Raw genomic sequence first — 22,675 nt, 5'->3', positions numbered from 1 at the left:
ATTTCCACGTTTTGACTCCTCATATCTGAAGTGTGTTGGAACCTTAAAAATGAATTTCTAACTGCGTCCCAGATGAAAACTTCCTCTTAGAGTGTTTATACAGAGACATGGCGCATAAAAATAGTCATCACAAACCTGCGCAATAGCCTGTGAATCCCTCCATTCTAGTTGAAATGAGGAAGGCAGTTTCAGGAAATCGTTATGGTTCTTGGGTGTACCGTTTTTTTTTCGATCGTCCTCTGCTATGGAGGACTTCATGGTTCACAGGAGAGTTCCTCTGCTGACTCCTAAGTCAATTATGCACTTGGCGTGCCGAAAAAAGTGTAAATTTTATCCATAACATGTGAATCGTGAACACATTACGGAAAAAAAAGAATCGCCTTAGTTGAAAGCTCTTAGCTGGAGGGGGTTTACAGTGTTCCACCCAGAAAAACAAGGACAATCACATTTTGCATGGCAGCACTGATACGCCCCTTTTTTCCCTTGGAGAGATCACATTGAACTAGTGGTCAAATAGTATCAACAGAGGAAAATGAAAATATCTAGAGCCTTTTTAAGTAGCAAAATATATTACATCCCAGAAAAGTGGCGTTTTCTGTCATTTTGTCCAGCAAAACATCAGTTTTGGCGGAAATAGGCCCAAAATGCTTGAAAATGCAAATTCTAAGATAATCAATAAATGCTCCATTGTCTAAACACTTGAGGTTTGAAGCTTTTCTTCTTTGAAAGTATGGAAATATTTTAGCGTAACTGTTGTGTCTCCTTTATTTTTCTTAAAGGTGATCATTCTAAGCCAGAGCTGTAGATAATCATGAAGGGGCCCGTTTTGAACTGAAGTTAAAAGCTCTAGTGCCTTTTTTAAGTCAAAAAAGAAATTTCGTTACAACAAAGCACAATTTCCCCCATAAAACAACAATATTGGCCAAATGAGGCCAAAATGCTTGTGAGTGAAAATTCTGAGACAACTAGTGGATCAAAATTATTCAAACGATGATGTGAAATTTATTTTTCCTCCCCGAGAAATCTCAAGTTACTTTTACGATTTTTCCAACCTAAACTCGCTTCAGGCAATACACCTAAACCTTTACTTCAGTCTTTTGAAGCATCTATATCCATTACTCCTCCAAAGGGCCCTGAATTTTCGTGATATTTAGACATACTATGTGTTTTCCTTATATCTTTGCGCTTCATGGGTTTCATATATTTGGGGATCATAAAGAAACAAGCTAGTTTTGGGGGATATATGATGATAATGGTCCATAAAGAAATAACTTGGAAATATACGTAAAAAATGGTTCAACGTCAGATGCTCTGTCTAAGGATAATAATCATTGCCATCGAAACAATTGACGTTTAAGTATTATTCTTCCAAAAATTGACAAATTTGCCCCCTCCTATCTGTATGTGCCTGTAAATGACTTACTAATAGCCCTAAGGAATAAAACTATACCTTTAAAGGTTCATCAGCTATGCCACGTCAACATAAGATGCATCTTTTTTGCTTATGCATTTATGGAAATAAAACTATGAACAATAAATATTTTTTAAGTTTTCCTATATGTCAAGCCGTGTCTAGGCATTTACCCAGCCCCAGAACATACCCCCGCCCCGCGGATGGTTGGTTTCCAATCACTTTTGACTTATAAAAAAGGACTAGAACTAAATTTCTGCTGGAATGAGCATCCTCCGATGTTTCTACGGCCTTGAGATGGAGGCGGGTATGAGGAAGGGGCAGCACCCCTCCTATACGGAGTAAATTCTGCTTATTTTGGGGCTTAATGTTACTCTTTACTTTCATAATAAGTGTATAGACTAGAAATATTCACAGAAATCAAGAGGGATTAAATAACAATTTCACATTTTTGATGCGTTTTTGGAAGTTTTTTTGCCCCCTTTTCCCGAAAAAATAACCCCCAAACAAAAGTCTTGAATACGCTCCTGGGGATTATAAATCAATTTGCACCTCCGCCCTCCCCTTATCTCTTTCTTATACATAATTCTGTATTTATCTTAAGGCTTAATGAGAGTTGTATGGTTATCTTTTCGGGGGGGGGGCACAGTTTTTTTTAACGCATCAAAATGTGAAATTGACATTTAATCCCTCTTGATATCTGGAAATATTTTTGGTCTACGCTGTTATTGTGAAAGCAAAGAATAGAAACGTGTATTTTCCGCAAGGTAGTTTTTTCCGTGAGGGGTATTTCCTGGGAAAATACCCCACGCAGCTGGTTGGTCTCCAATTACTTTTTACTTATAAAAAAGGACTAGAAATCTCAATTTCTGATGGAATGAGGACCCTTCGAAGTTTCTGCGACATGTGGTGGAATTGGGGAGGACGAAGGGGAAGTCCCCTTCCTATACAAAAAAAAAATTTCCTCGTTTTGGGGTTAATGTTACTCTTTACTTTCATAATAACAGTGTAGGCAAGAAATATTATCAGAAATCAAGAGGTATTAAATATCAGTTTCACATTTTTGATGTATTTTTAATTTTGTTTATGACCCCCCCCCCCCGAAAAAAATACCACCCAAACAAAATTCCAGGATACGCCTAGGGACTATTTATCAATTTCTACCTCCCCCCTCGTCGTCTCTCCCTTAAAACTAATTGTCTGTTTATCTGAAGTTTCAGTGAGGGTTGTGATGTTTTGGTATTAAAATATGGCCTTTGAGGTATCTCATTCCTTCCCAAACTACAAAACAGTCACAGAACCCCTTTTGTAATTTACCTAAGACAGTGAAATTTGATTAAACTTTAAAAATATTTTGGCTAGTTAGGGAGGGAGGGAGATTTCTCAAGGGATACATTTTAATGCCAAAACATCCCAACTCTCATTGAACCTTGAGATAAATACAGAATTAGTTATAAGAAAGAGACAAGGGGAGAGTGGAGGTAGAAATTGATTTATAATCCATAGGGCCGTATTCAGGACTTTTGTTTGGGGAGTTATTTTTTTAGGGGCAGGGGACAAAAAATTCAAATGAGCAGAATTTATTCCGTATAGGAGGGGGACTGGTTCCTTCCTCGTCCTCATATCTGCCTAAAAGTCGTAGAAAGTTTGTAGGAAGTTTTTTTAATACACTCTTACAAAGGCTTAGGTATAGAATTCCTCCCAAGGCTCTCTTAACACCTTTTTGCTGATTTAATTAGAGACCCCTCAACAAAAATAATTGACAGTTATTTCTGATAGAATCTTTCACACTTTCAAGGTATTAAATTCAAAGGTTAGATAATTTATATATTCTTTGACCTAACACACTTACGCAATTATAAATTTTTTTTAAATTAATTCCTAATTTGGTATTCAACAGTACTTTTCAGATTTGAAGATACTGTCGTTGTTCTACATATGGAGAAAATTTTCAGAACGGGGGGGGGGTATTTTAAATATTAAAACGAATTTTATTTGCACATCTCTTACCAACTCTTTACATTTGTAACCAAAATAAATTTATTAGGTAATTTATATAAATTTAGGGTAAAGGACAATTTATTCAGTCTGAGATTAAGTTCATTGTTGATTAAGTAAAAAAAACAAGTTTTTTTCTACTGAAGGTAAGACGCAACATTATAACGAACAGAAACTGTTCCGTAGATGAGGAGTTTTGTCCCCTCCTTAATATCTTGCTCTTTGCACTAAAGTCTTACAGTTTTGTTTTTTTTAAATACTTCTCATTCAAGTTCAACAGCCCTTGTTTTTCAGGAATTGTGACAAACTGTTAACTTTAGGATAAGGAGTGAGGGATTGAGGAGGGGCCAGTCTCCCTCATATCTGGAATAATTTATGTTCATTTTAAGTTTTGATTTTGTTCCTAACTTCCAGTTGAGGAAACTAACTTTTTTATTTAATTTCCGACCGTTTTTCAAATCATGCTGGGAATTCCCCGCCCCCCTGTGTAAAATTTCTTCCGGAAATTTTCTCCCCATAGTTTTCCACATGCGAAATCCATGGGAAATTTAGTACCAGTGTACAAAGTCAGTTCTTTTGATGCATCAATTGGTATTAAAATTCCTTTTCGTTAGAGTGTCGGTTACTGTTGGCCGTGTCCCTCCTTACTAATTAGTTATGAAGAACTGTTTAAAAGCTTAACGTTTGAAAAAAAAGATGTTCGTGTTTATCGAATCAGTGCATTATTGTGTGTTTCTATTTATGGATTAAATTATCTAGTGAAGGTTAATGGTTAGAGAGGGAGCTTTCCGCAGGAGGAGGAATTTCTAAAAGACGAATGGCCCCCGTGGGAAATTACCAAAAATACCTTTAAATATGAATATGTGATCGTTATTAATACGGCGGAGGAATATTCCGTGGGGAAGGATTTCCTTTCTTTTTAGATTGGAGCAAAGCGCGACTGGTAAGCTTTGACGAATTTGGGTCCTCAAAATATGATATTTGATAGGTTTTATGGATTAAATAGCTCATCAGGTTGGATAGGGGCCGGCATGTACGCAGAGGAGGGGGCTTCTTGGCCCGGGCCCCCTGAAATCTCACGATTTTTTATCTTCCCATAGTTTTCTGACACTTCTCACAGAATAAGGGATTTGCCCCCCTCCCTCGAAAAAAATTCCTGCGTACGTGCCTGTATAGGATTCTACATTCAAACCTAATCAAATCCATAGATGCGAGAACTTAGGTGGAAGATTCTTCACTAAAATTTAATCGAGTTACCACTCTCCTAAAGAAAAGTGTTAAAAAATCGGTATCCCCCTCTCTCCTAAGGGTTTACCCGGCTTCTAACTACGTCTTAATGCAAGAAGAAATATTATTAGGAAAAATATTTTAAGTATTTTTAGGGACACTTCAAACTACATCTAGAGCCACCCCCCCCCCTTATCCCTGTCGCTAGTCTTGTGTTTGTGTCCAATTTTTTAAAATGTAGCGTTATTACGAAATTACTGACCAGTTTGACCACTGGAAGTAAAGTCTATAGTCGCACGGTTTTCATTTTTCCTGGGTTGGGGCATACCAGTAAAGATGTTTATTAAAAGGGATAAAACTGCAAACAAAAACTGTTTCCCATCTTTTCAAGAAATTTACCACTGACTTCGCAGTTCTTGGGTCTAAAAAGGTCATGGTGCCCATCCCCAAAATGATATCCGATAGCGCTGCCAGATTACTCCCAAACCCAGGAAAATACTTATCGGTATAGCGGATTGTAGTTACTTTAAAGAAATATAAGCAGCGAGATAAACACATCTCATAACCTGAATCCCTCCAGTCCGTTTCCACTTGTAATAAAACCCTGGTGTCATCAGTGATGTTAAATGTTACGAACGAAAGAACATTTCGTTCGCTCTGATCTTTTGGCTTTACTCTGACCCGGAGTAGATCAGGTCAAAAAATAAACCGTGGCATCAGACAATAATTTTTAGTTGCCAACTAGTAGTCATTTAGAACAGTTTTAAAACGTCAGATAAGAGACGCTATTTTCTTGTTTTGCCCAGCTCATAGATATCGAAAAGAGCTCTATTTACTTTTATTGATGTTGTATTTTTTTCAAAGAGTAAGTTTTTTTTTTATTCAAACTCACAGTAATAGCTCTTACTGCTCCCTTCTTCAACCTTCGTTTTTTAAATTCAAGTTTAATGTTTGTAAAACAGTGGTCCAAGAATGATCATCATCCCTGAAAAAAATGTACCTACATTAATTCTTATTTAAGCCTGATAGTGTATTTCTTTTTTTATTGTAAACTGTGAACTTTTCAGTTAGTGCTTGGGTAAAGTGAAAATCTGATTTTGTGCTTGGATCTCTACACGGGCGGATTTACAGCATTTTTTTTTGGGGGGGGGGACAATGTGACAAGGGCGCCAATAATTGACCAAAGTGACAAATTTATTTTTAAAACGAAAAAAAAAACAAGGGTAAAACTCTAGTTTAGCTGGTTTTTACTATCTTGGAAAAGGGTTGGGTTAGGGAAATGAAATTCTCAGTGTGTGACCTACACACTAAAGTAAGTCCCGGGAGGGTAATTTGAAATGACAGTGACCTTTGATGACCTTTAAAAATCTTTATGTCTAATGAAAGTGAAACCTTGCAAAAAAGATCTACTGCTTAAGCTAAGGACAAGGAATTTTTTTTTAGCTCATAAACTTGGCTGAATCCTAATTTACGAGGTTTATCCTCATTTCCTAAATTTAGAAAAACAACTATTTATATTGCTTAAAATTCTATCCAAATAATATGAATTGTATTTTCAGAAACCAGAGAAAAAGAAACTATACCTGAAAATTAAGGTAAAATATAGTTTTGTGAAAATTTCAAAAGGTAACCTGTCAAGTAGGCAAATTTCTAAGACTTAGGATTCAGAGGAGAGTTAACGTGAAAGCTTGGCAATACCTTCCCTGAGTATTTTTGCCCTGGATTCATTATTGTAACTTTTATTTTCCTAACCCCTTTCTAAGATTGTGAAAAGCAGCTAAACTATAATCTCACCAAAACAAGGAATGAGGACACCAGAGAAATCTTTGGCGGGAGGCCGGGGTCCCCCCAGTCCCCCAATATTTAGTTAGTATTTCGTTTAGGTTATGTTACGTATTTAATATAATAAGGTCTGCCCCCCCCCCCCCTTCCATAATTCTTTATTGTAGTTTTCATAGTTTTGTTGATAAAGTATTATATTTTCATCATATTTTGCTTTGTTTCATTAGCATTAACCAAACTTAACTTCTCGACAGTACTTGAGTGTGGTGGCCATAAGACACAAGTACCTCTATTAATTAAAGTATTACCTTATTAATCTAAGTATTACAATAAGTAAGCATTTTGCTGCCAACTACGCCCTCTACTTTATTTTAATAAAGATAAAATTTCAAAAAATACAAAATAATTATAAATGTTAGATTATTTATTTGAAATTTGCACCCCCTACAATTTCTGATCCCGGAACGAGTGCCTCCTCGGCCTTCCCCCTCTATAAAATTACCTATGGGAAAGGGGTGTCGGAAAACTAGTGGAAAACACAATCCTAAATGTGCTTTAAAGATTATTGAAAATTTTGATTCTTTTCCCAATTTTCTCCCGTTAGTCGAAAGGAAAATCCGTACTTATCTGTTCGCTTCTACAAAATCGAGAATTTGGATCTATAAAATCAGACAATAATCAGTCTACTGCTGTTTGTATATGGAGACAATTAGCTTCGGCTCAGTGGAAAACTACATTGTAGCTATATTTTAATACATATTTAGTTGGTATTTTGGTTAGGTTGCATTTTACATGCATCCCCAGCCCCCCTTAACCACCAGACCCCCCCCCCCCCAATGTGCAAATATACAGCCCAAATCACATATTATATCTATCTCCCAAACATCTAAATTGTCTCAACCCTGTATCTGTAAATCCAGATTCTCGAGTGTACTGACTAACAGATAAGTAGCCTACCGAAAAATCAAGTCTGTTGAAAAATGTCATCACAAATATGAGCCAAAGCTGAAGCTGGACCATTAATTGGATCACACTTATTGGTTGATTCGGTCAGAGTTGAGCTGCTTTCACTGTTAAGATCGTCTTCACTTTCTGTTATTGTATTACTATAAGAAGACGTAGATGGGAACTAAATCCCTTTTCAATACCTTCTTCTTCTTGTTCCACTTTCCGTTGCTTTTTTAAAGTTGGTTGTGAGCCAAAGAAAGAAAGGAGATCTGCCCTTTCTTGGCTTTATTAGCCAGTTACAACCAAATAAAATTGATGTAAATTATATTTTTATTAACATTATAAAACACATCAAATTTGAGAGCTGGACAAAGTTGGTTTTTACGGAACACGTTAACAAAACCGAAAGTTTGGTACAAACACAATACAAAATACATAAATAAACAATGTACACGCATCAAAGAAGCATAAATTAAATAGTGGACTCAGTTTTTGCTAAGACTGTCAGCAATGAGTTGCTGCAGACGACAGTTGTGTACTGTAAACAAGCTTTCGGGTGGATGGTCGCGAGTTTAATAAGCTCGGATTTTTTGTAAGTTTTACCGTCAATATTAAAATGCATGTCTTGCTTCCACTTCTTTCAACTCCCGCACTAATCGCGTAAGACTAAATCTCGCGCTTAAACTACGCACTATTCCAACAGCCACGTGCACCACAACATTCAGTTGCATGTTATTTGAAAATGACGTCTTAGCAGATCAAAAAGTATACCCTTTAAATTCCCATTGTTGAAACCTTATGTTGGAAAATTACAAACATCCCCATTTAACAACAAAAAATTACTTTTGTGCATGAGTAGCAGTGATGTGTCCTCTTATTTTCCTTCATCGATATTGAGGCACTTGAACATCATAGAGAGCTGTCTAAGGAATCATAACAGTTAAATCCTTATATCTGATTATTTTATATATTTATGATACTTATTCATTGATTATTTTATATGACATTTCTGGAATAGAAAGGCTGGGGCGGACACATGGACATCATGGTGAGCTAATTATAGGCTCGTTTATAAACTAATTTTTATATTTTATTGTTCTCTATAAATTTGTCTTTGTAAACATAAAGTGCCACTTGGTACCTGAAAGGTATACTTTGGGTTGTTTTTCTACTTAGAAATAAATGAAAATAAAGGGCCCTGTCCAACGAAAAACTGCGTGACAAATTTTGCCTCACCCCTGCGGAAATTCTCCTCCATGGAGAATCCTTGCTGAAAGTTTTCATTACTTTTAAGTTAGTGACAGTGTTTTTTAATTCAAAGTATTAAAAAAAAATGTGTGATAAATTATCCGCTGAGATTTATTTGAAAATTACCTGCCCCTTTGTATACTTTGTTAAACAAAACGGAATTTAGAAAAATTACATAAAAGTTTTTTTGTGTGTGTAAATCAGGGTATGGGGGGAGGTAAAAACTTCACAAAGGGGAAGTGGCAGTGAATATTTTTTAGCGTCTAAAATTTCCTTCGCCAAGCCAAGCTCGGTCTGCTAGTGCTGCATGTTAAAACTGATAACGATGGAGTATGGGTTGGTACCGTTTATGTGTGAGCACAAAATTTCTAAATTGTAAGAAAAATATGCATATATTACTCGGATTCACTTTATCCTAGTTGCAGTAGATATTTCGGACAGCAAGCTGATGCAGAGATAATTTTTCACACGAGTATCGCTGGCGTTACGTGAAAGACGACTAATAACAGTAATAATCCTCAGTGCATGTCGTTTCTTTTCTTTGGGGTTGGATAAAAGAAATATTTGGAAGAGCGGAAATAGCGAGAAGTCAGCAAGGTATAAAAATTGGAATTTTGATACCAATAGATATATAAAAAAATTGGCTTATTATACTTCTTTCAAATATAAAAGGTTTATTAAGTTTAGTTTTACCCATCAAGGGCTGCGAGCCTGAAAAGGTTTGCCTGATTTTCGAAAATTGAGAAACACTCGCTAAAAGTAAAAAAATTGTTAATGAAAATCACGCCATCAGCATATCAGAGAATCATACTGCAGAGATTTCAAGATTCTATCTGCAAAAATGTGGAAAACTACATTTTTATGGCACTTGATAGTAACCAAGTGACATATAGCGATCGCAAATTCTGTCGGTCTGTCCCGGTTTTGCTACTTTAGGCACTTCCAGGCAAGCTAGGACGATGAAATTTGGCAGGCGTATCAGGGACCGGACCAGATTAAATTAGAAATAGTCGTTTTCCCGATTTGACAATCTGGAGGGGGGAGTGGGGTGCCGGTTAATTCGGAAAAAATAGAAAAAATGAAGTATTTTTAACTTACGAACGGGTGATTGGATCTTAATGAAATTTGATTTTTGGAAGGATATCGTGTCTCAGAGCTCTTATTTTAAATCCTGACCAGATCCGGTGACGTTGGGGGAGTTGGAGAGGGGACCTAAAATCTTGGAAAGCGCTTAGAGTGGAGGAATTGGGATGAAACTTGGTGGGAAAAATAAGCAGAAGTTCTCGATACGTTATTGACATAACCGAAACGGATCTGCTCTGTTTGGGGGAGTTGGGGAGGGAGGGGGTAATTCTGAAAAATTAGAAAAAAATGAGGTATTTTTAACTTACGAAGGAGTGATCAGACCTTAATGAAATTTGAAGTTTGGAAGGATATCGTGTCTCAGAGCTCTTGTTTTAAATCCCGACTGGATCAGGTGACATTGGGGGGAATTGAGGGGAGGAACCTAAAATCTTGGAAAACGCTTAGAGTGGAGGAATCGGGATGAAACTTGGTTGGAAAAAAAGCACAAGTCCTAGATACGTGATTGACATAACCGGAGCGGATCTGCTCTCTTTGGGGGAGTTGGGTGGGGGAGGGTTAATTCTGAAAAATTAGAAAAATGAGGTATTTTTAACTTACGAAGGAGTGATCGGATCTTAATGAAATTTGATGTTTGGAAGGATATCATGTTTCAGAGCTCTTATTTTAAATCTTGACTGGATCCGGTGAAGGGGAAGTTGGGGGGGCGGAACCTAAAATCTTGGAAAATGCTTACAGTGGAGGGATCGGGATGAAACTTGGTGGGGAAGATAAGCACAAGTCATAGATACGGGACTGACATAACTGAAACGGATCTGCTCTCTTTGGGGGAGTTGGGGGGAGGGTTAATTATGAAAAATTAGAAAAAATGAGGTATTTTTAACTTACGAAGGAGTGATATTATCTTAATGAAATTTCATATTTAGAAGGACCTCGAAACTCAGATCTCTTATTTTAAATCCCGACCGGATCCAGTGTCATTAGGGGGGAGGGGACCGGAAATCTTGGAAAACGCTTAAAGCGGAGAGATCAGGATGAAACTTGGCGGAAAGAATAAGCACAAGTCCAAGATAGGTGACTGACATAACCGGACAGGATCCGCTCTCTTTGGTGGAGTTGGGGGGGGATTATTTTGGAAAAATTAGAAAAAATGAGGTATTTGTAACTTACGAACGGGTGATCGGATCTTAATTAAATTTGATATCTAGAAGGATCTTGTGCTTTAAAACTCTCATTTTAAATCTCGACCAGATCCGGTGACATTGAAGGGAGTTGGAGGAGGAAACCAGAATTCTTGGAAAACGTGAAAATCGAGGTATCTTACGAATGGGTTATCAGATCTTAATGAAACTTGATAAATAGAAGAATCTTATGTCTCAGATGCTTCATTTTCAATTCGAATCGGATCTGGGGACATAGAGGGTTGGAGGGGGGAAACAAAAATCTTGGAAAACCCTTAGAGTGGAGAGATCGGGATGAAACTTGATGGGAAGAATAAGCACAATGGGAAGGTTATAGATACGAGATTGGCATAATTGGTACGGATCAGTTCTCTTTGAGGGAGCTGGGGGTTGTTAATTTGGAAAAATCAGAAAAATTGAGGTATTTTTAGCTTAAGTACGGGTGGCCGGATCTTAATGAAATTTGATATTTAGAAGGAACTCATGTATCAGAGCTCTTATTTCAAATCCCGACCAGATATGTTGACATTGGGAGAGTTGGAGGGGAGCCCGGAAATCTTGGAAAACGTTTGTAAATGTCGGAGATACGTGATTGACGTAACTGGACTGGATCCGCTTTCTTTGGGGGAGTTGAGGTTCAACGCTTTGGCGAGTTTGGTACTTCTGGACGAGGTAGGCCGATGAAAATTGGTAGGCGTGTCAGGGAGCTGTACAAATTGACTTGATAAAGTCATTTCCCCCGATTCGACCATCTGGGGGGCTGGAGGGAGAGGAAAAATTTAGAAAAATCAAAAAAATGTAGTTGTCCGGGGTAAATTTTCACCAAGATTGAATTGTCTAGAGGACCTTTATGTGGTAAGTGGGATTTTTCCGTGGAGATAAAGCCGGATTTCCTGGCATTATTTAAAAATCGACCAGAAATGAAATTTAAAAAGTTTTTTCAACTGAAAAAAGGAGCAACATTAAAACTTAAAACGGACAGAAATTATTACTTATATTAGGGGGGGGGGAGAGGTCGCCTGTTCTCATGACCTCACTCTTTACGCTAAAGTTTGAATATTTTCCCAATTCTTTAAGAAAGACTCCTGACACATAAGGGTCGTTGTATTACAATAATAAAAAGCTTTTTTAAGAGTACTAAAAAACTTTAGCGTGAAGAGCGAGATGTTGAAGAAGCGGCAACCCCTTCACATACGTAATAATTTCTGGTTATTTTAAGTTTTAATGTTGCTCCTTACTTTCAAATGATATTTTTATCATTTAATTTGTATGGAGAGGCAGTTCTATGTTTATGGTGTAGTATGTGAATCCAAAACGTAAGGAATAGGACGTTATTAGCTCTTATTAGGCGTTTCAAATACAAATAAGGGAGTTTGGAGCTATGTCGGAGTTTTAATTTAGATATTAGAAATAGAAATTAAAACAATCAAATGATTCCTGGTGATGATCCCCCCCCCCACCTACTAATTTTCATGACCATACTACAATCGATTTCACCTATGTAGCTATGGTAGGAATATTATTATAAAAAGCACTAAGTCTAATTTTCTTTTTAATATTTTTCAATGAAAAAATTTCTTGTTTTCAGTTGTTGGTTTTTCAATGATTTCATTGCTGTCCTATTCGCAGCTGTAGAGAATCTATTTATATCCATTTGGGAAGTTTTAAAACAAGAAAATCTAATCTTGAACTTATAGATCTTAGGAAGTAAAAGACCCTTAACTATCAGGGAAAAAATCGAAACTTTGGCGAAACAGGAAGTTCACTACATTTTCGCAATTTTGCCATTAATTAGGGTCACCAATTTACTTGATGATAAGGTTTCGAAGGTGGCATATTTGCATAAATATTAATGCGGAATATATTAGGAAGTGTAATGAGCCTCTGTTTTTCTTGTTTTTTCATATTGAAAATCAGCATGGATTAATTAAAAAAAAAATTAACTATCGACTGAAAGCAAAATACGAAAGTGAAACTTAAAACGAGCAACAGTTTTAACGTTACTTGTACAGACGTTTTCAGGGGGATTTTTTCACGATAAAGGGGTTCAGAGGGAGGGGGTTACTTGGGAGGATCTTTCCATGGAGGAATTTATCATTAGGGAAGAAAATGGCCATGAAGGGGCCGCAGGATTTTTCAGCATTATTAAAAAAAACAATGAGAAAATAAATAAAAAACAGTTTTTCTGCTGGAAGTAAGGAGCAGCATTAGAACCTAAAACGAACAGAAATTATTACGTATACAAGGGGGTTCGTCTCCTCCATAATACCCCACTCTTTACACTAAAGTATTTTTAGTAATTTCAGCCATTTGTTCTACGGCCTTTGTGATTCAGGGCCATTCTTAAAGAATTGGGACAAATTCAAGCTTTAGTGTAAAGAGCGAGGTATTGACGAGGGAGAGGAGCCTCTCATATATGTAATAAAAATATACAAACATAGAAGTTCGTTACGTGAGTTAATTAGTAAGTTACGTATATTTATTACTAATAAATTCGTTATTAAAAAATAATAAGTTCTAGATGCCTTTTTAAGTAACCAAAAATTGGAGTGCAACTAGGCCTCCTCCTCCATCCCTTTTCTTATCAAAATCGTCCGATCAAAACTATAAGAAAACCATTTAGCCCCCCAAAAATAATATGCGAATTTCGTTTTTACTATTCATGTGCGGTGAGCCAAAATCAAAACATGGATTAATTAAAAACGTTCAGAAATCAAATAAAAAAACAAGTTTTTTTCCGTGTATCGAAGGGGTTGTCCCCTCCTCAACGTCTCGCTCTTTACGCTACTGTTTTTATTGTTTTAAAAAGTAAAGTTGTGGGAAAGAGTCAAACTTTAGCGTAAAGAGCGAGGCGTTGAGGAGGGGACAACCTCTCTCACATGGAATAATTTCTGTTCGCATTGAATTTTTAATGTCGCTCCTTACTTGCAGTTAAAAACACTTGTTTTTTTTTGTTTTTTTTATTGCACGAAGGTTCAGTTACGCGACAGTTCAGTTATTCTAGGGCTGAGTTTCACGGGGGTCGAGGTACACAGGGGTTCATCTAAACGGGTGTACAGTTGTACTTTGGGTCAGATGTCCGAGGGTTCAGTTGCAACGGAACCCATACGCATACATGATTAATATATGGATATAATATCAGAGAACCTTACCGTAGAGGTTTCAAGCTTCTATCAACAAATTGTAAAATTTTGCCTTTTTCCCTGAAACGAAAGATTGTGGCCTAAATGCATGTTTATTTTCGCATGTTTTTATTTCGGTTTCTGCCATTTTATGGCACTTAACTCGATTTGACCTAATAGAGGACATCTTGTTATCAACTAAAAATTCTGAGATAGGCATTCGGTCAAAAAGATCAAAAAATATATTTTATATTTTCCGGTTTTAGAGGAACAAATGGTCGCATGGTGGTGGATTCGTTCCTGGAAAGTCACGTAAATGGCTAATATCTTGATGCTTGATTTAAAGAGTTGTTTACTTAAATTTTTATTTATGTTTTTGCATAAACTATTTTTAGGAAGGGTTGTCAGGCCATTGCGTGGGCGGGGGCAACGCAGATGCCTAGAAGAGCACATTTCAATACCCAAAACTACTAACTCTCTTTAAGTCTTCGAATAAATATAGAAAACGGTAGGGGGAGGGGGTAGGAATTAATCTCCTTTCATTTAGACTAAGCCTGAATAATTGCGCTGCAGGGTGATATCTCTCTTCTTGTTGGTAAGAAAATGTTGCTGACATTTATTTGAAGACTTTCTTTAAGTAAAATGATTTGCTTCTTACTTCATATTAAATAAAAAAAAAAAAACAATTTTTAAACTGAAAGTAAGGAGCGACATTAAAATTTAAAACAAGCAGAAATCACTCCGTATATGAAAGGGGCTGTTCCCTCTTCAATGCCCCGCTCTTTACGCCGAAGTTTGACTCTTTCTTTCAACTCTACTTTTTAAAAGAGTAACAAACTTTTGCGTAAAGAGCGGGGCGTTGAGGAGGGAACAGCTCCTTTCATATGCGGAGTAGTTTCTGTTCGTTTTGAGTTTTAATGTCGCTCCTTACTTTCATTAAAAAAACCTTGCTTTTTTATTTAATTTCTTGAACGTTTTTGAATTAATGCATGTTTTGATTTTGGCTCTCTGCAAATGAATAATTAAAACCGAGCTTGCATATTAATTTTCCAATTTCTTGGTTAAAAAGGCAACTATAACTTTTAATTTTTTATGAACGTTTTTATTAGTAAAAAATATACACTATATTCGTATGTTTTTATTACGTATATATCGTAATATTATGAATATTACGAAATATTCGTCAATATTTCACTCTTTGCACTAAAGTTTAAATTTTGTCCCAATTCCCTAAGGATGACCCCTGAATCAGAAAGGCCGAACAATAAATAGTTGAAATTACTAAAAATACTTTAGCATAAAGAGCGAGGTATTAGGAGGGGATCAACCCTGTATGTGTAATAATTTCTGTTCGTTTTAATTTTTAATTTTGCTCCTTACTTTCAGTTGAAAAAACTTTTTCATATTTAGTTTTTCGATGTTTTTTTGAGTAATGATAGAAATTCCTCCACGTAACCCCTCCTCCTCCCAACCAAAAATCCCCCTGAAAACGTCTGTACACTTACCAATAACCATTACTATATGTAAACACTGGTCAAAGTTTGTAACTTGCAGCCCCTCCCACGGGGACTGTGGGGTAGTAAGTCATCCCCAAAGACATAGTTATTAGGTTTTTCGACCATGCTGAATAAAATGGCTATCTCAGAATTTTGACCCGGTGACTTTGGGAAAAATGAGCGTGGGAGGGGGCCTAGGTGCCCTCCAATTTTTTGGTCTCTTAATAAGGACACTAAAACTTTTACTTTCCGTTAGAATGAGCCCTCTTATGAAATTCTAGGACCACTGGGTCGACACGGTCACCCCTGGGAAAAAAAGAAAACAAACAAACAAATAAGCACGCATCCTTGATGTGTCTTCTGGTACAAAATACAAAATTCCACATTTTTGTAGATAGGAGCTTGAAACTTTTATGGTAGGGATCCCTGTTACGCTGAATCTAATGATGTGATTTTCGTTAAGATTCCGTGACTTTTATTATTTCTTTACTTTTATATTTTCAAAATAAGGCAAATTTTCTCGTAACTTTTGATGGGCAAGACTAAACTTGATGAAACTTATATATTTAAAATCAGCATTAAAATGTGATTCTTTTGATGTAACTATTGGTATCTACTATTGAGCCGGGTCGCTCCTAATTACAGTTCGTTGCCACGAACTTTTTGAAAATTGTATACAGGGATTTGTAATTTAGTATCAGCTACCATAAAAGACGAGTGGTGGGTCAGTTTGTAAGCGGAGGGGGATGGGGGTAGATGCTTCAAATAGTTGATTTTTTGCTAAATATAATTCTCATTGAGCCTTCCGCTAAATATCTAAATATAGAATGAGTTTTGGCGAAAGGAGGCTGGAGGGTTGAAAACCAATCGCTCTTGATTCCCAGGAATAGTTTTGGTCTACGCTTTTATTATTGGTGGGGAGGAGGGGTAATAGTATCGACATTTATTATCCTACAATTATTATTTATTATGCATTTTTAATGGCAAATGCTACTGTGAAGCTTTTTTTTGTAATGTTGAATGGTAATATTTCTGTTTTCCTATTTATATAGGCTAAGATATTTCAATGTATTGAAACATATGTGTATAATGTGTTTATACGTCAGAACTGTATTGTATAGGTTGTCATGGCTTCAGCCACGTAGAAGATAAGAAGTCACACAGCATTTCCATCCACATGAACAATAATACCTCTCTTCGTCTGTCCGAGGTTCGCCTGTAGTGAACATATGATTAAGTACATATTGAACAAAACTAGTGTTTGATTTTGACAATATATTCAATTTTGTCCCAAATTTAATTGCAATCCAACTTTTTAAGGCTTAAGCAGAAAAGCTGAAAAAAAGCCGGACGCAACCAATCAAATTACTATTATTGATATATGCATTTTAACAGCAAGAAACTAAGGGTTTAAGAGGCCGGTACCCCAAATCATATCCTGGTTAAAGTTGGGCATAATTTGAGAAACAATCAAAATTAAATTAAAAAAGCGAGTTTTTTTCAACTGAAAGTAAGGAGCAACTTTAAAATTGAAAGCGAGGAGAAACTATTCCTTACATGAATGGGGGCTACCCTCTCCTCGCTCTTTACTCTGAAGTTTCACTTTTGGTCCAAAACAGTCAGAAATCTTTCATTACAAAAATATCTTGGGAGGATAAATTCATTAAAGCTAGTGACTAATCACAACCGTGGTTAGGTATAAAGGGTATGACGATATTTAGTGCTTGAAACCCTATTTTTAAATCCCTTCTAACTTATTATTTTCTTTACAGGCTAAATCCATCTAGTAAAAATGGCTACCAATTCTGCAACTCCGATAAACCGCCGTTTCTACAAAGTCGACAGCACGAATGACCTGATGGGATACCTCGATCGTGGCGAAAGTGCAGCAACCAGTAATATATGGACATTTGAATGCGCGTGGGAAGTGGCAAATAAAGTAGGTGGCATTTATACCGTGATTCGTTCCAAGGCTAGTATATCTGTTGAAGAGCTAGGTAATCAGTATATACTTCTTGGCCCTTATAAAGAACAATTTGCTAGAACAGAAGTGGAAGATTTTGAATTCCCAGCTGGCCCGTTAAATAATGCTGTTTCTAAGCTTCGTGACTCGGGTTTCAGGATCCATACTGGGAGTTGGCTCGTTGATGGAAATCCTTTAGTCATTTTATTTGACATAGGCTCTGCATCTTATAATATGGATAAATATAAACATGAGCTCTTCGAAAAAAGTGGCGTTGGAATACCTCATCTTGATATAGAATCAAATGACGCGGTAATATTTGGATTTATGGTTGCCCAATTTATTGCTGACTTTCGCTATTTCTCTAATAGAGGTGGTGAAGTAGCTCCAAAAATAGTGTGCCACTTTCATGAGTGGCTTTCTGGAATAGGCCTTATTATGACACGACTATGGAACATAGAAGTTTCTACTGTTTTTACAACGCATGCCACCCTTCTTGGGCGTTATTTATGTGCCGGAAACCTTGACTTCTACAATAATTTAGATAAATTTAATATCGATGCTGAGGCTGGCAAGCGCCAATTCTATCATAGATACTGTATTGAAAGAGCCGCAACTCATTTAGCGCACATTTTTACGACCGTATCTGAAATCACAGGGATAGAAGCAGAACATCTACTGAAACGAAAGCCTGACATCATAACTCCAAATGGCCTTAATGTAAAGAAATTTAGTGCTCTTCATGAATTTCAGAACCTACACTCTGTAAGTAAAGAAAAAATACATGACTTCATTCGTGGTCATTTTTACGGTCATCATGATTTTGATCTTGATAAAACTTTATATTTTTTTATTGCTGGCAGATATGAATTTGGTAATAAAGGAGCAGATGTATTTATTGAAGGGCTGGCTCGACTCAACCACATGATGAAAGAGTCTGGATCAGATAAGACTGTTGTTGCTTTTCTAATTTTCCCCACCCGAACTAATAACTATAATGTAGAAAGTCTTCGGGGGCAAGCAATTGCAAAAAGCTTAAGAGACACTGTTCACCTTGTCCAACAAGAAATCGGTAGCAAAATGTATGAGGCTTGCCTCAGGGGTAGATTACCAGAGAATGATGAACTGCTATCACAGGATGATATTGTCAAGCTTAAACGTTGTCTCTTTGCAAGTCAGCGATCATCACTACCGCCAATAACAACTCATAATGTTGTTGATGACCATGCTGATCCTGTCCTAAATAACTTGAGACGATGCCAACTGTTTAATAGTAGAAATGACAGAGTCAAAGTTATTTTTCACCCAGAATTCTTGTCGTCCACCAGCCCGCTTTTAGGCCTTGACTATGAAGACTTTGTACGTGGGTGCCACTTAGGCGTTTTCCCCAGTTACTATGAACCATGGGGCTATACACCCGCAGAGTGTACAGTTATGGGTATTCCCTCCGTGACAACCAACCTATCAGGATTCGGATGTTTCATGAATGATCACATAGCAGATCCCACCAGTTATGGCATATATATTGTAGATCGCCGTTTCATTTCTTTGGATGAGTCAATATCTCAGCTTGCCAACTACATGCATGATTTCGTACGCTTGAATCGTAGACAAAGAATTATTCAGCGTAATCGCACCGAGCGTCTAAGTGACCTTCTGGATTGGCGAACCCTTGCTGTCTACTATAGAAGAGCAAGGCTGCTGGCACTGCACGAGGTATTTCCAGAGCTGGCAGTTGAAGAAGAAAGAGGCGTTCGCCAAATCAAATACCCTCGTCCTATTTCAGAGCCCCCTTCACCAACATCCTCCAGAGCAACTACCCCCGCTCCTAGTGATAGTGACGAGGAAATAGATGATGAAAAAGAACTTGAAGAGCTTGGGCATAAAGTTGCAAAAGCAATCTCGTTGTAAAATTATTCGTGATTTTAATTTTGAAAGTTACAAAATTAATCTCGTTTTAAAACTATTCACAATTTTAATTTTGAAATCATGTAAACTTCTTTGTGTTTTTACTTATTTATAATTAATTTTTGCTTGGAATACCTTTTGTCACATATAAATATAATATGTGTAATTTACTTTCATAAAAATGACCTTTAGTGATTTGTCTATCTAATTATAAATCAACGGAAAATAAAAATGTAAGCTATAAATGCTGTAAAATTTTCTATTCAGATTAAATTAATATTTAATTTAATTAATATTTCTTTCTATTCTCATTCAGTTGGTCTTGATTCTTTTTCCCCCGTAATGACATAGGTGGATATTGAAATTGAAACTCTTTCCAATGTTGAACTAAGACCTATTGCAAGCAAAACAAAATTATTAAAAGAAAAATTAATAAAAATTTTCCCTTGCTCATCGACAGTTGTGAGATAATATTCTTTTTGTTCTAATTGTATAATTGTAAGTTTCTTTCACGATTCCTTTTTGTATATTATTATGTATATGTAGTTGTTATTTAGTAATGGCCTAAGAGTTAAGTTTTAATGTTTATGAGATTGCTGCGTTAATTTTACAGCTTGATAAACTTTTTTTTTTACTTCACGCTGCCTTGCCTAAAGATTATTAGTCATAAGTATGTTTATTGTTGAAGTAAGTGGCTCAAAATCTAGAGTACAAACAATAAATTAAGTTCTGTTAGTTATAATATAGATTCTTTTGATCCGGTGTGTATAATGTGTTTAATCGTTTTGGTTTTTTGTTGTTTGTTTTTTCAAAATCTCGCCTTCATTCAACTTTCTGCTCATAATTTGTCTTCTTACAACTTTCTACTCGTAGCAAAATTTTTTTGGGGAAGGGTATCGTACGGTTCTAAGGGAGGGATTCCCTCCTTATCCCTCCCCCTGTGTGCACAGTAGTACCTGCACATAGGAAGGGATAGGGGAAAATCCCTCCAAGATTGGTTAGAAGGACCCTGCGCAGACCAGTTTAAAGAAAGTATTTTAAAATAGACAAAAATAAAATAGGGGGACATCTAAAAAAAAAAAATTTAAGCAGCGAATGTTCTTAGTGGAATTGTTGTTTTCCCAAGGGCTCAAGCATCTCAGCATTTTTCATGGGAAATAATTTTCCTCAAATTGCGCCTTGTTTATTGTGTGTGTTTTGCTTTTATGCTGTTCCGATTCTAATCTTTTTAGAATATACGCTTGTAAAATCAAAATATTGTCATGCCCTATGATTTCTTTGAATGAGTTAATTATGTTTTTGAAAGTGTAACTGTGATCCTTGAATAAATTCTTTTGAGCTTCAACCAAAACCTGTGTTCATGTCATAAGATAGTCCAAATGCCCCTTACCTAGCTTTTTTGCGCTTAGCTTATCATTCTTAATTTTTCATTTCTTCGTATTTTAAACATGTCGGAGTTTGTCTGCACTTATTCATTGTTTAAAAAAAACCTCGTTTGCAAGGATGCAAAGGGAAATTTTCTAGCATAAGGAAGGTGAACATTATTTTTTCTTAATTGGAGGGGGAGATTCCTGGAAAACTATGTTTTCTTACATAAATAATTCATATTTTATGGAAGTTAAAAATGGTTAAAGGCTTTTGTACATTTTTGGTATTCTTAAAGGTAAAGGAGAAGGAGGGGGCATCCCCAATATCCTTCGGGGCGAGACAACTCTTTGTAACTACGGTTCAAGGAACTGATCTGATACCGTACCCTTCCATTGTAGCTGAAATCATCTGCGACCGTCATTATCATCGTTATCGTCTTAACTCTCATAAAGTTGTTAGCATGGCTTTAATGATCTCTCTCTTTTCCTTGAAGCCTAAAAAGCTTTCCCCACCCTCCCAGAAAGTCCTTTCACCTTTCCCCTTAAAATTCCCGCTGAGTGTGCCTAAGACCCGGAGCATCGCTGCCGATACAATATAATGCACTAAGTAGATCACAATAGAAAACGCTGGCAATATTTTGCGAAGTATCCTTTAGGGACTGGCAAGTCATTAAATATCCTAAAAATTACTATTGTTTCTGTTCAAAGTGAAATTTTCATATTTGATAATAAGGAATATTTTGCATAAGGTAATAAATTATTCGGCATAATTTGACTTCTGATTGTGCGATAATTTTTTTTTCGTTGTCGGTAATGTAAGGCTTATCTTTTTCCTTTAGGTCCTAACACAACAACAGCAACAACAAAAAATCTTACTTTCATGTTTACAAGTAAATTATTTCATTAACTCAAAAACTTTTGTTATAAATCAAGTATTAAATAAATATTTGATGTAAATCAAATAGAACAGCAAATATTCGTAGAATTTAAATCTGATTTTGGATATAAGCCAAGACCTAATAAAGCAAAAATATTCAGAATCACAGTTGGAAGAAAATATTTTTCATTACCTAAGGAAAGGAAAATCCCAACTTCAGGAAATTTTCTTTGCGAAAGGCTCATACAAGCCCCTTTTAGCATTCCAAAAGACAAAAGAATTTTGGTCTAAAGTCTAAATGAAAAGGAATGAGCGAACTACCGGAGAGCATGAATTCACGCAAAATTCTTTTTGATACTATTGCAGGCTTTTACCCACAACTTTATTTTGGCAAGGGGAACGAGATCGAAAAAAAAAACTAAAGATACCAAGTTACACGGAACACATTTTGTCCGGGCCTAACCAAGGTCAAAAGCTGTTAATTAAGAGTTAAGATTCATGGATGAAATATAATATGGCTCAGACACATTAAAGGTGCCGCAAATCCAGAGAAGTCTATGGTTAGTAATCTCGCTAAATTCCTGTAAAAGTTTCAGTTTTAACCATCTCCTAGGACTTGCACTGATGAATTTAATCAATTCTCTCACAATAGTTTCGACTAAAGTAGACAAAGGCCTGGCTGCACAATGCAGCAGCGTGGTAAATACAACCAAGCACAAGCAGTCGCAAATTGTCTCAAGAAAGCTGGGCATCTGGGCACTGATGAAATCAATTCTCTCACAAAAGTTTCGACTAAAGTAGACAAACGCCTGGCTGGACAGTGCAGTAGCGTGGTAAATACAACCAAGCTCAAGCAATTGCGAATTGTCTCAAGAAAGCTGGGCAGAAAGGCTATTTTTAAGTCCGCTGTGAAAATCCTCTTTTCTTTTAGAATGTGGTTACTATTTTGAACTACTGTTCGATTCTACATCATATATTAATTTAAAAAACGAAGTTTTTCCGAGGGAAGTAAGGAGCGAAGTTTTAAACGTAAAACGAACAAAAATCATTACCTCCCAGCCTAT

The 22,675-nt window shown here is 36.3% G+C and overlaps 1 protein-coding gene across 1 annotated transcript; it reads left to right on the top strand.

The window, feature by feature from the left end:
- Positions 1-5,358: 5,358 nt before the first annotated feature.
- LOC136035347 (glycogen [starch] synthase-like) lies at positions 5,359-20,718 on the top strand. Its single transcript, XM_065717092.1, has 2 exons — positions 5,359-5,501; positions 17,269-20,718. Exon 2 carries the CDS (start codon positions 17,289-17,291, stop codon positions 19,368-19,370), a length of 2,082 nt encoding a protein of 693 aa, XP_065573164.1. The 5' UTR covers positions 5,359-5,501; positions 17,269-17,288; the 3' UTR covers positions 19,371-20,718.
- Positions 20,719-22,675: the final 1,957 nt, after the last annotated feature.

This window comes from Artemia franciscana, chromosome 14 (genome assembly GCF_032884065.1).
Source record: "Artemia franciscana chromosome 14, ASM3288406v1, whole genome shotgun sequence".
In the NCBI taxonomy this organism is placed as follows: Eukaryota; Metazoa; Arthropoda; class Branchiopoda; order Anostraca; family Artemiidae; genus Artemia; species Artemia franciscana.
The sequence above is the reverse complement of the archived record's forward strand: the minus strand, read 5'-3'. Positions and strand labels throughout refer to the sequence as shown.